General features: G+C 44.6%; 1 protein-coding gene across 3 annotated transcripts in view; it reads right to left on the reverse strand.

Moving 5' to 3' along the window:
• Positions 1–14,632, reverse strand: part of EML5 (EMAP like 5) — a 284,671-nt gene that overhangs the window by 74,846 nt on the left and 195,193 nt on the right. For all 3 annotated transcript variants that reach the window (XM_077819239.1, XM_077819240.1, XM_077819241.1), the window contains exons 22-25: positions 10,382–10,534; positions 3,182–3,313; positions 2,453–2,541; positions 1,928–2,104 (exon numbers count right to left, since the gene is read on the reverse strand). In XM_077819239.1, coding sequence (XP_077675365.1) covers positions 1,928–2,104; positions 2,453–2,541; positions 3,182–3,313; positions 10,382–10,534 — 551 coding nt within the window. The remainder of the gene's footprint in view (positions 1–1,927; positions 2,105–2,452; positions 2,542–3,181; positions 3,314–10,381; positions 10,535–14,632) is intronic.

Raw genomic sequence — 14,632 nt, forward strand, 5'->3', positions numbered from 1 at the left:
GGAGGGTGCTATCTCTGTTCCTGGGACTGCCTCATCTGGGGAGGAAGAGGAGGATGCCTGTACCAGCTAGGAGCCCTGTTCCTTGCCCTCAGCACCGGACGGGTCCTGTGGTACCAGGTCCTGATATTCGGTACCGACCTCAGTACCAGGAGTAGGATCCTGCTCCAATAGTGAAGGAGGCTCTATAGACTCTGAGGTCATGGAGTATGATCTCCTGAAATGTGATCCCTGTGGTGGGGGAAATGCCTAGGGATTCCAGAAGGGCCTCTGCGCTGGTGGCCATGCCAGAAACAGAAAGGCCTGGCCTGCATCCACTGTCGGGTACTGCTGGCTGGAGACTTGGTGCCGACTCCTGAGGGAGACATACGACTCTGCCTCTGAGTCTGTCCCCAAAGAATCCATTCCCGGATACCACAATGGATTGGTGCCCAGCTGGTGCTGAATGGTGCTGAAATGGAGGGGGAGACCAGTTCTAATCCATCATGGCCGGTTTCCTGTTTGAAGGTACTTGGAGTCTCGGTGCTGTGGCAGATCTTCCTATCAGTACCACCGTTGACTTCTCCTGTACTGGCAGGGATGGCGGTACCGGAAAAGAGAGCAAGTCTCTCATAGCCACAAATGCCTCCGGTGTTGAAGTTATCACCAGGCATCCAGTGTCTCTCCAGGGAGTCCATCGGTGCCAGACTCAATGGTGCCTGTTCCAGGGCAGAAGTCAATGCTACCAGGCAGGCTCTAGAGATCTCAGACTGGCCTGGCACGGGTTGCACTCTACTAGAGTCTCTCTGTGACCTCGGGGTCGGGGATTGACCACTGTCCATCTTTTTTGACACCGGTGATGAAGAGCAGTGCTGAGAGTCCTTGACCGGCACGGTCTTCTTTGGCCCTGGAGATGACAGACGGTGACGAGGCTCCCGAGAGGCAGAAGCAATGTCCCTTCTCGGTGCCAGGGATGGAGACCGGCGCTGAGTCCTAATAGTCGCTGGGACACTTCTGACAGAAGCTGAAGTACTTGGTGCTGAGTCCGAGGGACTTGGCTCCAAGGGAGGACAGAGACCTGCCTCCATGAGAATAAACTTAAGTCTTGTGTCCCCATCTTTTTTGGTGCGGGGCATGAAGTTCTTGCAGATATTGCAGCGCTCCCACACATGAGCTTCCCCCAGGCACTTAATGCAGCTGGAATGGGGGTCGCTCACTGGCATAGGCTTGTGGCAAGAACCATAAGGCTTAAACCCCAGAGACTGAGGCATATCCCAGTGCCGGGCGGTGACTAACCCTGCAACGTGGGGTTCATTAACCTAACTAACTGTTCTAACAATTAAAACTTAATTATAATAATGGTAACTATACACAATAAGTTAGAAACAAAGTCCACTGAGGAATATTTGCGAACACAAGGACGAAGTAGTTCCAGTGACTGTCATGGGTAGTAAGAAGGAACTGAGGGCACTGCAAGGCCCTTTCTACTGGTACCATGAGCACATGACTCCTGGGGGTACAAGAGCTGATTCGATGGCTACCACTGAGGGAAAAACTTTCCGGCAGCGGTGCTCATGGCGAGCACACACCTACACTGGAATGGACATGAGCAAGCACTTGAAGGAGAACTGTGCATAACAATATCAACCACAGAGATTTAGTACTGTGTAGCAGTTGTGAAACTTCATGTTAAAATACTATAAGCATGTGCACTGCTGACATCACTTGTATGATACAATATTAACAATTGGAGAACTATATGATGGCATAAATATATTTCACAGTTTAATGCACAACAAGGTACAATGTCATACTTATTTCCTTTACTGATCATGGTGACAAAAAACTTAAGAGCAGTATTATGCTTATATGTAGTGATAATTTTTGTAAGTGTTGGCATAAGCAATTTTATTAACCAAATTTCTAATACCACAGTTAGAAACTTACTTACTTTAGCAGGGAATCGAAAAAGTTTCACAAACCCAAAATCATCTCCTGTGGCCAAGACTTTACTATCACTGGTGAGGCAGGAAGCAGTTACATCTGTGACTTCCCCAATTATTGGCCAGATTCCTTCACAGCAAGAGCCCAGAACACTTGTCCATGATGCCCAGCCAATTTTTTCAACCTACAAAACAAAATTTTTCATCAATGTGATCTCAAACAAAACAAAAGCTTTTTATTTCAAAATATATTATTTTATATACTTACTGTTTTCCAAAGTTAGATACATGTGTAATTTATATGAGGAGGAGGAGAAGACATCCCTTATGTAAGTGTGCATTGTGGTAATGATATTATTTATATGAAAAGTTTACAAAAATATTCTGTATAATTAAAGTACAGCAAAGAACAGTAAATAACTAACAGATGCTTTCTCCTAGAGGACAGGTAAGAATTGTAGTATTAAGCCTCATTCTCTATTGATGCAATTTATACTGTAGTTCTTTGGTTTGCAACTGAGTTACTTCCCTACCTCCAAATTGGGAATTGTCTGTCTTTTCCCACGAGGAGCTTCAAAGAACAGCTGCTCTTTAGCACCAGTGTTGACTTGTAAAAGCTTCCCTGTAAAATATATAAATTACATGCCAGTATGTTAACACCAATTAGAAGATTCAACTACACTGAACAAATGTCCATTTGGAAATTTTCTGTTAAACATTTCTCACAAATTATTTGTTTCCACTTAATTCATTTTTAAATTAATCATGTGTTTAGTATTCAGTACTACCTGAGGAAAAAAAGTCATTCTTCCATGTGTAAGACAAAGCAAGGATCTGTTTTCTTGGAAAAAAGATGCAACAGTACATTGCTCAGAAGGTAGAAATCAAACAATACATTACATGTAAGACATAAGAATCTGGATAGAACTTTTATCTTACTTCATCAAATTGCACTCTTTATAGGTGTCTAAATTGGGGTAACAGATATGTAGCTCGGTATTTTTACCCATATAACATCAGCATCCTTAAGTGAGGGACGCATCTGCCATTGGCATCGTAAATTCACATTCTAGGTGTACCAGATAAAAAGAAGCATGATCTGCATGTTTAGGTTAACATAGAGTATAACCCTTTGACTTCCAATGAAATTTAGGCTCCTACATGCTTAAATCACTTTTGAAAATAGGATTTAGGCTCTTTTAGAAATTTTACCTATAATCTAATCTTGCAGTTGTCATTTAGAGTCACAGATTATTACTTACCTCTGATGTCCCAGTCCATGTGTGTTATGTAACTGGAGGCACCCTTGCAGATTCCCACTCGCTTACTGCTCATTACATTGTAGATGTCTACAAAGCTGTCACATGATGCCACCGCTAAGTATTTTCCAGCACCTAAAATAATATTAGAACATAAGACATTTTTAAATTATTTCAGTGTTTTAAACATTAGTAGATAAGCTATTACCCTTTCACTTTTTGGATCTCAGTTAAATTAAATTTCCAGCTCTTTCTGAAATAGATGTGGTGATCCACAACCAACCCCTGACAGATTAGCATCTACATCACAAAATAACCAAAAATGTCATAGACCTTGTCTACACTTGTGGTGGCATGTAGGGTATGTGTAGCTACATGTGGCAGGAAAAGGCAGGCTGCATCCACACTCACTGCAGTGCATAACTACATGTGGCAGTGAAAGGCTCCAGATGCTCCTCACTGCTGGAGCCTTTCAATGTGGTGAAGAAAGGTTCTGGCAAGGAGGAGGCAGCAAGACACTGCACTGCTAAAAAGAGCAGTGTAGACAGGGTCCCAGGGAGCCACTGCTTGGGCATGTAGAGCACATGTGTAGGGTATATATATCCTGGGGTTCAGGCATGCACTCTACTTTACTCACCGAATTAGTGATTCACCATCTACACCAGTGGTTCTCAACTAGGGGTTCACAGAGATCTTCCAGGGGTTACATCAATTCATTTGGATATTGCCTAATTTTACAACAGGCTATATAAAAAGCACTAGCAATGTCACTACAAATTAAAATTTTATACAGACAATGGCTTGTTTATACTGTTCTATGTACTATACCCTGAAATGTATGTGCAATATTTATATTCCAATTGATTTATTTTATAATTATATGGTAAAAATGAGAACATAAGCAATTTTTCAGTAACAGTGCGTTAGGGCTTTCCTCGCTCCTTGCCTAGTTCTTGTCAAGCAGACAGAAAGCAGAAGACCATAGTCCAAAGTGCAGGCAAAGCTATGTTTATTGGGGTTAATCAAGCAAGCATATCCATAGCTCTGTACACCGCCGAGCTTTCCTTTTCCCCCGCCCCTTTCTTAGGGGGCATAATTATACCTGTAGTGCATGCCCTTGGTTCCACCCCTTACAATTTATGGTAATGTTCCATTTTGGAGGGTCGTGAGACTGAGTGCTTTGGTACCACCTCTTTTGTACCCCATGGGAGGGGGTAAGCAGTGAGGTTATGTTTCAGCCAGGGTCACCTTTTCTCTGGCTTTTAGTATTTCTTATTCTTCCCCCCAATCCCATCTTGCCCCTCCTGGCTGGTTGCTTGGCCTTGCCTTGATATAGGAGTCAAGGCAGTCTTCAAGTGTATGCTCATATATTAAACTCCCGCCATACCCAGCAACACTTTAATTCTCTTCTCATTGTGCTATAAACCCCATCTGGTTAGGCAGAAGTAAACACAGTGTCTTTGTTCTTTGTTCACACATATTAGTAAGGATATAAAAGTATAAAAAAATCAACTCAAAATTCTATCCCAGGCTAAGAGACAGGCCTATATACTAACACTTTGCGGTGACACTTTTGTATTTTTATGTCTGATTTTGTAAGCAAGTAGTTTTTAAGTAAGGTGAAACTTGGGGTATGCAAGACAATTCAGACTTCTGAAAGGGGTACAGTAGTCTGGAAAGGTTGAGAGCTACTGGTCTACACTGCTAGTTATACCCCTCCTAGATGGGTGTGCAGTGTTTGCACTATACATTTGAACATAAGAATGGCCCTACAGGGTCAGACCAAAGGTCTATCTAGCCCAGTATCCCGTCTTCCGACATTGGCCAGTGCCAGGTGCCCTAGAGGGAATGAACAGAACAGGTAATCATCAAGTGATCCATCCCCTGTCGCTCATTCCCAGCTGGGGAAAACAGAGGCTAGGGACACCATTCCTGCCCATCCAGGCTAATAGCCATCGATGGACCTATCCTCCATGAATTTATCTACTTCTTTTTTGAACCCTGTTATGGTCTTGGCCTTCACAACATTCTCTGGCAAGGAGTTCCACAGGTTGACTGTGCGTTGTGTGAAGAAATACTTCCTTTTATTTCAGAGTAACAGCCGTGTTAGTCTGTATTCGCAAAAAGAAAAGGAGTACTTGTGGCACCTTAGAGACTAACCAATTTATTTGAGCATGAGCTTTCGTGAGCTACAGCTCGAAGTGAGCTGTAGCTCACGAAAGCTCATGCTCAAATAAATTGGTTAGTCTCTAAGGTGCCACAAGTACTCCTTTCCTTTTATTTGTTTTAAACAAATCGCACCTGGAGCTGCAGCTAGCGAGAGATGTCAAGAGTAAAAAGAAAGGTTTTTTCAGGTATGTTGGCAACAAGAAGAAAGCCAAGGAAAGTGTGGGCCCCTTACTGAATGAGGGAGGCAACCTAGTGACAGAGGATGTGGAAAAAGCTAATGTACTCAATGCTTTTTTTGCCTCTGTTTTCACTAACAAGGTCAGCACCCAGACTGCTGCGCTGGGCATCACAAAATGGGGAAGAGATGGCCAGCCCTCTGTGGAGATAGAGGTGGTTAGGGACTATTTAGAAAAGCTGGACGTGCACAAGTCCATGGGGCCGGACGAGTTGCATCCGAGAGTGCTGAAGGAATTGGCGGCTGTGATTGCAGAGCCATTGGCCATTATCTTTGAAAACTCGTGGCGAACCAGGGAAGTCCCGGATGACTGGAAAAAGGCTAATGTAGTGCCAACCTTTAAAAAAGGGAAGAAGGAGGATCCTGGGAACTACAGGCCAGTCAGCCTCACCTCAGTCCCTGGAAAAATCATGGAGCAGGTCCTCAAAGAATCAATCCTGAAGCACTTGCATGAGAGGAAAGTGATCAGGAACAGCCAGCATGGATTCACCAAGGGAAGGTCATGCCTGACTAATCTAATCGCATTTTATGATGAGATTACTGGTTCTGTGGATGAAGGGAAAGCAGTGGATGTATTGTTTCTTGACTTTAGCAAAGCTTTTGACACAGTCTCCCACAGTATTCTTGTCAGCAAGTTAAGGAAGTATGGGCTGGATGAATGCACTATAAGGTGGGTAGAAAGCTGGCTAGATTGTCGGGCTCAACGGGTAGTGATCGATGGCTCCATGTCTAGTTGGCAGCCGGTATCAAGTGGAGTGCCCCAAGGGTCGGTCCTGGGGCCGGTTTTGTTCAATATCTTCATAAATGATCTGGAGGATGGTGTGGATTGCACTCTCAGCAAATTTGCGGACGATACTAAACTGGGAGGAGTGGTAGATACGCTGGAGGGGAGGGATAGGATACAGAAGGACCTAGACAAATTGGAGGATTGGGCCAAAAGAAATCTGATGAGGTTCAATAAGGATAAGTGCAGGGTCCTGCACTTAGGATGGAAGAATCCAATGCACCGCTACAGACTAGGGACCGAATGGCTAGGCAGCAGTTCTGCGGAAAAGGACCTAGGGCTGACAGTGGACGAGAAGCTGGATATGAGTCAGCAGTGTGCCCTTGTTGCCAAGAAGGCCAATGGCATTTTGGGATGTATAAGTAGGGGCATAGCGAGCAGATCGAGGGACGTGATCGTTCCCCTCTATTCGACATTGGTGAGGCCTCATCTGGAGTACTGTGTCCAGTTTTGGGCCCCACACTACAAGAAGGATGTGGATAAATTGGAGAGAGTCCAGCGAAGGGCAACAAAAATGATTAGGGGTCTAGAACACATGACTTATGAGGAGAGGCTGAGGGAGCTGGGATTGTTTAGCCTGCAGAAGAGAAGAATGAGGGGGGATTTCATAGCTGCTTTCAACTACCTGAAAGGGGGTTCCAAAGAGGATGGCTCTAGACTGTTCTCAATGGTAGCAGATGACAGAACGAGGAGTAATGGTCTCAAGTTGCAGTGGGGGAGGTTTAGATTGGATATTAGGAAAAACTTTTTCACTAAGAGGGTGGTGAAACACTGGAATGCGTTACCTAGGGAGGTGGTAGAATCTCCTTCCTTAGAGGTTTTTAAGGTCAGGCTTGACAAAGCCCTGGCTGGGATGATTTAACTGGGAATTGGTCCTGCTTCGAGCAGGGGGTTGGACTGAATGACCTTCAGGGGTCCCTTCCAACCCTGATATTCTATGATTCTAAACATGCTGCCCATTATTTTCATTTGGTGACCTCTAGTTCTTGTGTTATGAGAAGTAGTAAACTCTACACCAATCATGATTTTATAGACCTCAATCATATCTCCCCTTAGCCGTCTCTTTTCCAAGCTGAAAAGTCCCAATTTTATTAATCTCTCCTCACACGGAAGCCGTTCCATACCCCTAATCATTTTTGTTGCCCTTTACTGAACCTTTTCCAATTCCAATATATCTTTTTTGAGATGGGGCAACCACATCTGCACGCAGTATTCAAGATGTGGGCGTACCATGGATTTATATAGATGCAACATGATATTTTCTGTCCTATTATCTATCCCTTTCTTAATTATTCCCAGCATTCTGTTCACTTTTGTGACTGCTGCTGCACATTGAGTGGATGTTTTCAGAGAACTATCCACAATGACTCCAAGATCTCTTTCTTGAGTGGTAACAGCTAATTTAGACCCCATCATTTTATATGTATAGTTGGGATTATGCTTTCCAATGTGCATTACTTTGCATTTATCAACATTAATTTTCATCTGCCATTTTGTTGCCCAGTCACTCAGTTTTGAGAGATTCTTTTATAGCTCTTCGCAATCTGCCTGGGTCTTAACTATCTTTAGTAATTTTAGGTTTCAGAGTAACAGCCGTGTTAGTCTGTATTCACAAAAAGAAAAGGAGTACTTGTGGCACCTTAGAGACTAACCAATTTATTTGAGCATAAGCTTTCGTGAGCTACAGCTTATGCTCAAATAAATTGGTTAGTCTCTAAGGTGCCACAAGTACTCCTTTTCTTTTTTAGTAATTTTGTATCATCTGCCAATTTTGCCACTTCACTGTTCACCCCTTTTTCCAGATCATTTATGAATAAGTTGAATAGGACTGGTCCCAGAACAGACCCTTGGGGGACACCACTATTTACCTCTTTCCATTCTAAAAACTGACCATTTATACCTACCCTTTGTTTCCTATCTTTTAACCAGTTACCAATCCATTAGAGCAACTTCCCTCTTATCCCGTGGCAGCTTACTTTGCATAAGAGCCTTTGGTGAGGGACCTCGTCAAAGGCTTTCTGAAAATCTAAGTACACTATATCCACTGGATCCCCTTGGTCCACATGCTTGTTGACCCCCTCAAAGAATTCTAGTAGATTGGTGAGGCATGATTTCCCTTTACAAAAACCATGTTGACTCTTCCCCATCAAAATATATTCATCTATGTGTCTGACAATTTTGTTCTTTACTATAGTTTCAACCAGTTTGCCAGGTACTGAAGTCAGGCTTGCTGGGCTGTAATTGCTGGGATCACCTCTGGAGCCCTTTTAAAAAATTGGCATCACATTAGCTATCCTCCAGTCATCTGGTACAGAAGATGATTTAAATGATAGGTTACAGACTGCAGTTAGTAGTTCTGCAATTTCACATTTGAGTTCCTTCAGAACTCTTGGGTGAATAACATCTGGTCCTGGTGACTTTATTGCTGTTTAATTTATCAGTTTGTTCCAAAACCTCCTCTAATGATACCTCAATCTGTGACAGTTCCTCAGATCTGTCACCTAAAAAGAATGGCTCAGGTTTGGGAATCTCCCTCACATCCTCAGCCGTGAAGATCGATGCAAAGAATTAATTTATTTTCTCCACAATGCCCTTATCGTCCTTGAGTGCTCCTTTAGCACCTTGATTGTCCAGTGGTCCACTGGTTGTTTAGCAGGCTTCCTGCTTCTGATGTACTTAAAAAAATTTTGCTATTACTTTTTGAGTCTTTGGCTAACTGTTCCTCAAATTCTTTTTCGGTCTTACTAATCGTATTTTTACACTTCATTTGCCAGTGTTTATGCTCCTTTCTATTTTCCTCACTAGGATTTAACTTCTACTTTTTAAAGGATGCCTTTTTGCCTCTCACTGCTTCTTTTACTTTGTTGTTTAGCCATGGTGGCTCTTTTTTGGTTCTCTTACTATGTTTTTTAATTTGGGGTATACATTTAAGTTGAGCCTCTAATATTGTATCTTTAAAAAGTTTCCACACAGCTTGCAGAGATTTCACTTTTTGCACTGTACCCTTTAATTTCTGTTTAACTAACCTCCTCATTTTTAGCTTACACCTGGTTGTAAGGCTAAACATACTCATAGTCTGACACAGACAACCCCTTTAAGGAACAATCAGAAGTGAAAACTTGAAAATCCAACCATTCTTTCCTTCACAGAGGATGGCATGTGTAATATAAAGGTTGAGGTAACAGCAGGGCAGTATTTGTGTGATATTTTGCACCATGTATCTGCATCAAACTTTGCCTATAGGTAACAAGACTTCTTCCACTGAGGTGGTGTTAATGCCTTGGGCTATACATTTGGGTTCCTAAATGGGAGCCGAGCTCTTCCAAAAAGCTGCCCCCAATCAGCAGTGCTGAGCACTTTTAAAAATCTGACCCTAAAACATTAATAATACTTCAAATAAATTGCTCTCTTTAGCTATGAGTAAAGTTTCATGAAGATACATAGTGTAAAATATCGCACAGAGACTGCCCTGCAGGGACCTCTACCTAATCCAAGTGGCCAGATTTTCCAGCGCTCACAACACTTAGCAGCTCTCGTTATTTGCAATGGGAGCTAATCACTTGAAAATCTAGTCTTTAAATTTATGTACCTAAATATGAGCTGAGCTCTTCTGATAATCCTGCCTTTAACCTCCAAAGTGTGATAATGCATCCAAGCAACATCAAATGATAATATTAATTCCATTTACTAAACAATGATAGATATAAAACAGGAGAACAAATCTTCATTTTCCCGTTCTTTTGAAGGAGATCCACAAGAGATGAAGAATAAGATTTATGTGCATTTGTTTCTTTCAAATTTCCATAGTGTGCATAAAGAAAGCAACACTATGAAGGTTTTATATCTGAAAAGTGACCCTCCTTTAACACATTCTAACAATTGATTTGATACATTTATGGAAAAACACAAGTGTGTTCTCAGTGAAGAAACCAAAAATCCCAGTATGCATTTTTACCACAGATATGAAGTTCTATCAAGCTGGATTTGATAATCATCACCTTAATGGATCACTCACCAGGAGAAAATCGAATCTCTGAAATAACATCCTTCCTGTGGTGGAAGGAGACTAGATCCTCCAGAGTGTCTGCATTCACCATCAAGAAACTTCCATCATTGAGACCTACAGCCAATGCCTTTCCATCAGGAGAAAAGCAGCAACATCTGCCCCCTGGAAGAGACACACAGGAGCTATTTACTTATTCTTTCACTAAATATTCTCCATTTCTGGTTTACCTATTTGTCCAAAAATTAGGAAAGATTAGTCCTGCAGTCCTCTGTAAACCACACATTTTTTTTCAGAAAAAATACCAAGAGATAATACAGACCCACTTCCATGAAAGTACACAGATTCTGTTACTGGATAAGCAGAGGTACAACTTCACATTTGCATTACATTTATTTGTACAATCTGAATTTTTTTACTATTATCAATATTTATTTTACATTAGTGATCAGTGTAAAGATAAATATTGTTACTATTTTACATATTTCTATGTTGCTCACGACTGTGGGTGTTTGTGCCAGTTGTTTGCTACAATATGCTCTCCTCATACCAAGCGTACAGCAAGGTTCTTCACATGCCATCAGTTACAGTATATTTTCATCTGTCAATATGGAGTTTGACTATGCAGCATAATGCTGAACACTGTATACTTAGCCCTTTCTTTCCTTCTCTTCAGATTTCACAGAATTTTCTTCTAACATTTCTAAAATGTGCTGCTCCTCCTCTAATTTCACTGCTCAAACACTGGTGCATGTCAGAGTTCTCTTTCCTGGACTACTACATCTGGCCTGATCTCTTCCTCTCTGGCCCCCACCACTTCTGTCTGTACAGAATTCAGCAGCTAAAATACTCTTCCTTTCCCATCACTTCCTCTGCATCAAATCTGGATTCTTCCTTTTTGCTTCTAAAATACTGAAAAAAAGGTTACTTACCTTTCATAACCATTGTTCTTCCAGATGTGTTGCTCATGTCCATTACATGCCCAGTGTATGTGCACTTGTTGCCAGAGATTCTTCCCTTAGTAGTATCCGTTGGGTCTGCTCTAGCGCCCTCTGCAGTTGCGTTTGTATGCGCTGGTATAAGGAGCGCCGCCAGCCATGCACCCTCTCAGTTCCTTCCTGCCAGTAACTCCAACAGAGGGGTAAGAAGGTGGGTCATGGAATGGACATGAGCAACACCTCTCGAAGAACAGTTTTGGAAGGTTAGAAACCATTTTTTCTTCTTCGAGTTCTTGCTCATGTCTGTTCCATGCTAGATGATTCACAAGCAGTACACCAGGAGGTGGGCTTGGAGTTCATGGATGTGCTGACTGCAAAACTGCAAAGGATGGCATCATCTTGGACCTTTTGACGGGGTGAACTCATTTCGCACTGGATGGGGAAAGGTTAACTCCTCACTCTGGGCAGAGGAAGCCACGCCTCCCGCATCCCTACTGGGCATGCTTCAGGTGTAACACCACTATAAGAGGGGGCAACCCAGCTCAGTCTGGGTTGACCACCAGAAAGGAAGGACGCTCCTTGCCAGCTGCTTCCCAGGAACCATTGGCGCTCCAGAATGCGGAAGTCAGAGGCACTGAGGCCCAAGCAGATGCCCTGTGGAAGCCCAAGGGAGGTCTAAGCAACAGGGAGTTGCACCAACTGAGGAACACGGAGACCCCGAAGATGTGCAGACTGCCACAAGGAATAACACGGTAGGAAGTAGCATCCTTTTATTTCGGGGTAGCACTTGACTGGCCCCGCCTGTCCCTTTTGTTCACCTCCAACACCACCAGGGACCATGGAGGAGGGTGCGAGTACAGATAGTTGAACTCACTTGCTAGCACATATTAGATACTTCTTCTCTGCCCTCTTTGAAGTGGGGGCCAGAGAAGAAGGAATCTGCCATAGGGCCTTGACTGGTCCCATCACTGCCTCATTGATGAGCAGGGCTACTCTGATATCCTGGCTGCAGCAGCTCCATCCAATAAGGGTGTGTGATGTCTCTTTGAGCTCCTGGATCTCCAAGCCCAGGTTTGAAGTGACCCACTTCAGAAGGTCCTGAAATCGTCCTGCTGAAGTAGTCTGCTGGGACCTGCAACAGTTTCATCTGGAGAGGATGAGGGGGAGGCTTTCATCGGAGGAGGGACTCCTTACTCTCCTTCTGCCTCAACTATATCCACTGGGCTTTGGTACTGGGGTCAGTGCTGGGGTCTGGATCTTGGGCTGAGTGGGAAGGAGCAGTAGCCTGTCTCCAAGAGGCCACCAAGTAGGAGCAGTGGGAGTCAGACCCTGGTACCGGGGAAACCCCAGGGGTTCCAGTAGGGCCACTGCATCGTCCAGTGACCTGCTAGCCAGGCGCCCACCGAGGGACCAGCGGTGAAGCTTGGTGGGGCGTAGGCTGGGTACCGATGGTAGGCTTTTCTTGGTACACAAGACTCCCCTTCAGAATCCAAAGAGGATTCCTCTGTCGGCGACCATGGTGGAGCAGTACCCACACATATGGTGTGGAGGCTCTGGGGACTAGTAGTGTGCCAGGCAGAAGGATGCCGGGATTAGGCAGGCCTTGCCCTTGGATGATGTTGGGGGACTCAGTGCCAGGAAGGCGCCTGATGCACCTTGTTCCCTCCTGCTTCCGGATGCCAGAACTGGTAGGTTCCCCAGTGGGGCTGGAGGGACCAGAACAGAGAGAAGTTCCCTACCTGCCCGATAAGCCTCAAGGGTCGATGGCACCGTTAGTCCACTGATACCACGGTGGCTCCCTGGTGTCAGTGGAGGGTCCTGCATCAGACTCAATTCCCTTGGTGGACGTTGTCAGTGCTGACGCAGGTCCAAGGGTAAAAGAACGGCCTGCCATGGGTCTCACTCCCTCTCCCCACATGTCTCTCTTCTGTACCGGTGAGTATCCTCTCTTGGTGTGCTGCTTTTTGTGTTTCCTTCGTGGTACCAGGGATGGAGAATGGTGCCGGAAAGAGCTTAGTGCCAGGAGACAGGTTCGAGGGTGGCTCCATGAGGATAGCCTTTAGTCTGATGTCTCAGTCCTTCTTGGTGCAGAGTCTGAAGTCTTGACAGATTTTGCACTTGTCCTTAAAGTGAGTTTCCCCAAAACTCTTTAAACAACTCGAGTGTGGGTCACTCACTGGCACAGGTTTGCCACAAGAGGCACAAAGCTTGAAGCCTGGGGACTGGAGTGTGCCCGGCCCCTGGGGTGAAAAGTCCTTTGATTATAAAAACTAGATATACTAGATATACACGCTACCACAACTTGCAAAAAACTATATACATTAAACTAGGGGTTGGCAACCTTTGGCACGCGGCCCATCAGGGTAATCCGCTGGCGGGCCACAAGACATTTTGTTTATGTTGACCATCGGCAGGCACAGCCCCCCACAGCTCCCAGTGACTGCAGTTCGCCATTCCTGGCCAACGGAAGCTGTGGCCAGCACGTCTCTGCCGCCCGCAGTTCTATAGTATTAACTATAGTATAATCCTATAGTATTAACTTCCAGTAGACTGCTTCTTGTCCCCACTCTGTACCTATTCCCCCACCAGCAGTATGTCTCTCTCTCTCTAGTTCCTACTCCTCCCTCCTACAGCCACTCTCTGTCCCCACAGACCCTCCTCCTCGCCTCTGCAGCCTGACTCTGCCCTGGTCTACACTAGGAGTTGAGGTCGAATTTAGCAGCGTTAAATCGATTTAACCCTGCACCCGTCCACACAACGAAGCCCTTTTTTTCTACTTAAAGGGCTCTTAAAATCGATTTCCTTACTCCACCCCCGACAAGGGGATTAGCGCTGAAATCGGCCTTGCTGGGTCGACATTGGGGTACTGTGGACACAATTAGACAGTATTGGCCTCCGGGAGCTATCCCAGAGTGCTCCATTGTGACCGCTCTGGACAGGACTCTCAACTCAGATGCACTGGCCAGGTAGACAGGAAAAGGCCAGCAAACTTTTGAACTTCAATTTCCTGTTTGGCCAGTGTGGCAAACAGCAGGTGACCATGCAGAGCTCATCAGCAGAGGCGACCATGATGGAGTCCCAGAATCGCAAAAGAGCTCCAGCATGGATTGAACGGGAGGTACGGGATCTGATCGCTGTATGGGGAGAGGAATCCGTACTATCAGAACTCCATTCCAGTTTTTGAAATGCCAAAACATTTGTCAAAATCTCCCAGGGCATGAAGGACAGAGGCCATAACAGGGACCCAAAGCAGTGCTGCATGAAACTTAAGGAGCTGAGGCAAGCCTACCAGAAAACCAGAGAGGCGAATGGCCGCTCCGGGTCC

Source organism: Eretmochelys imbricata, chromosome 6, assembly GCF_965152235.1.
Source record: "Eretmochelys imbricata isolate rEreImb1 chromosome 6, rEreImb1.hap1, whole genome shotgun sequence".
NCBI classification, from domain to species: domain Eukaryota; kingdom Metazoa; phylum Chordata; order Testudines; family Cheloniidae; genus Eretmochelys; species Eretmochelys imbricata.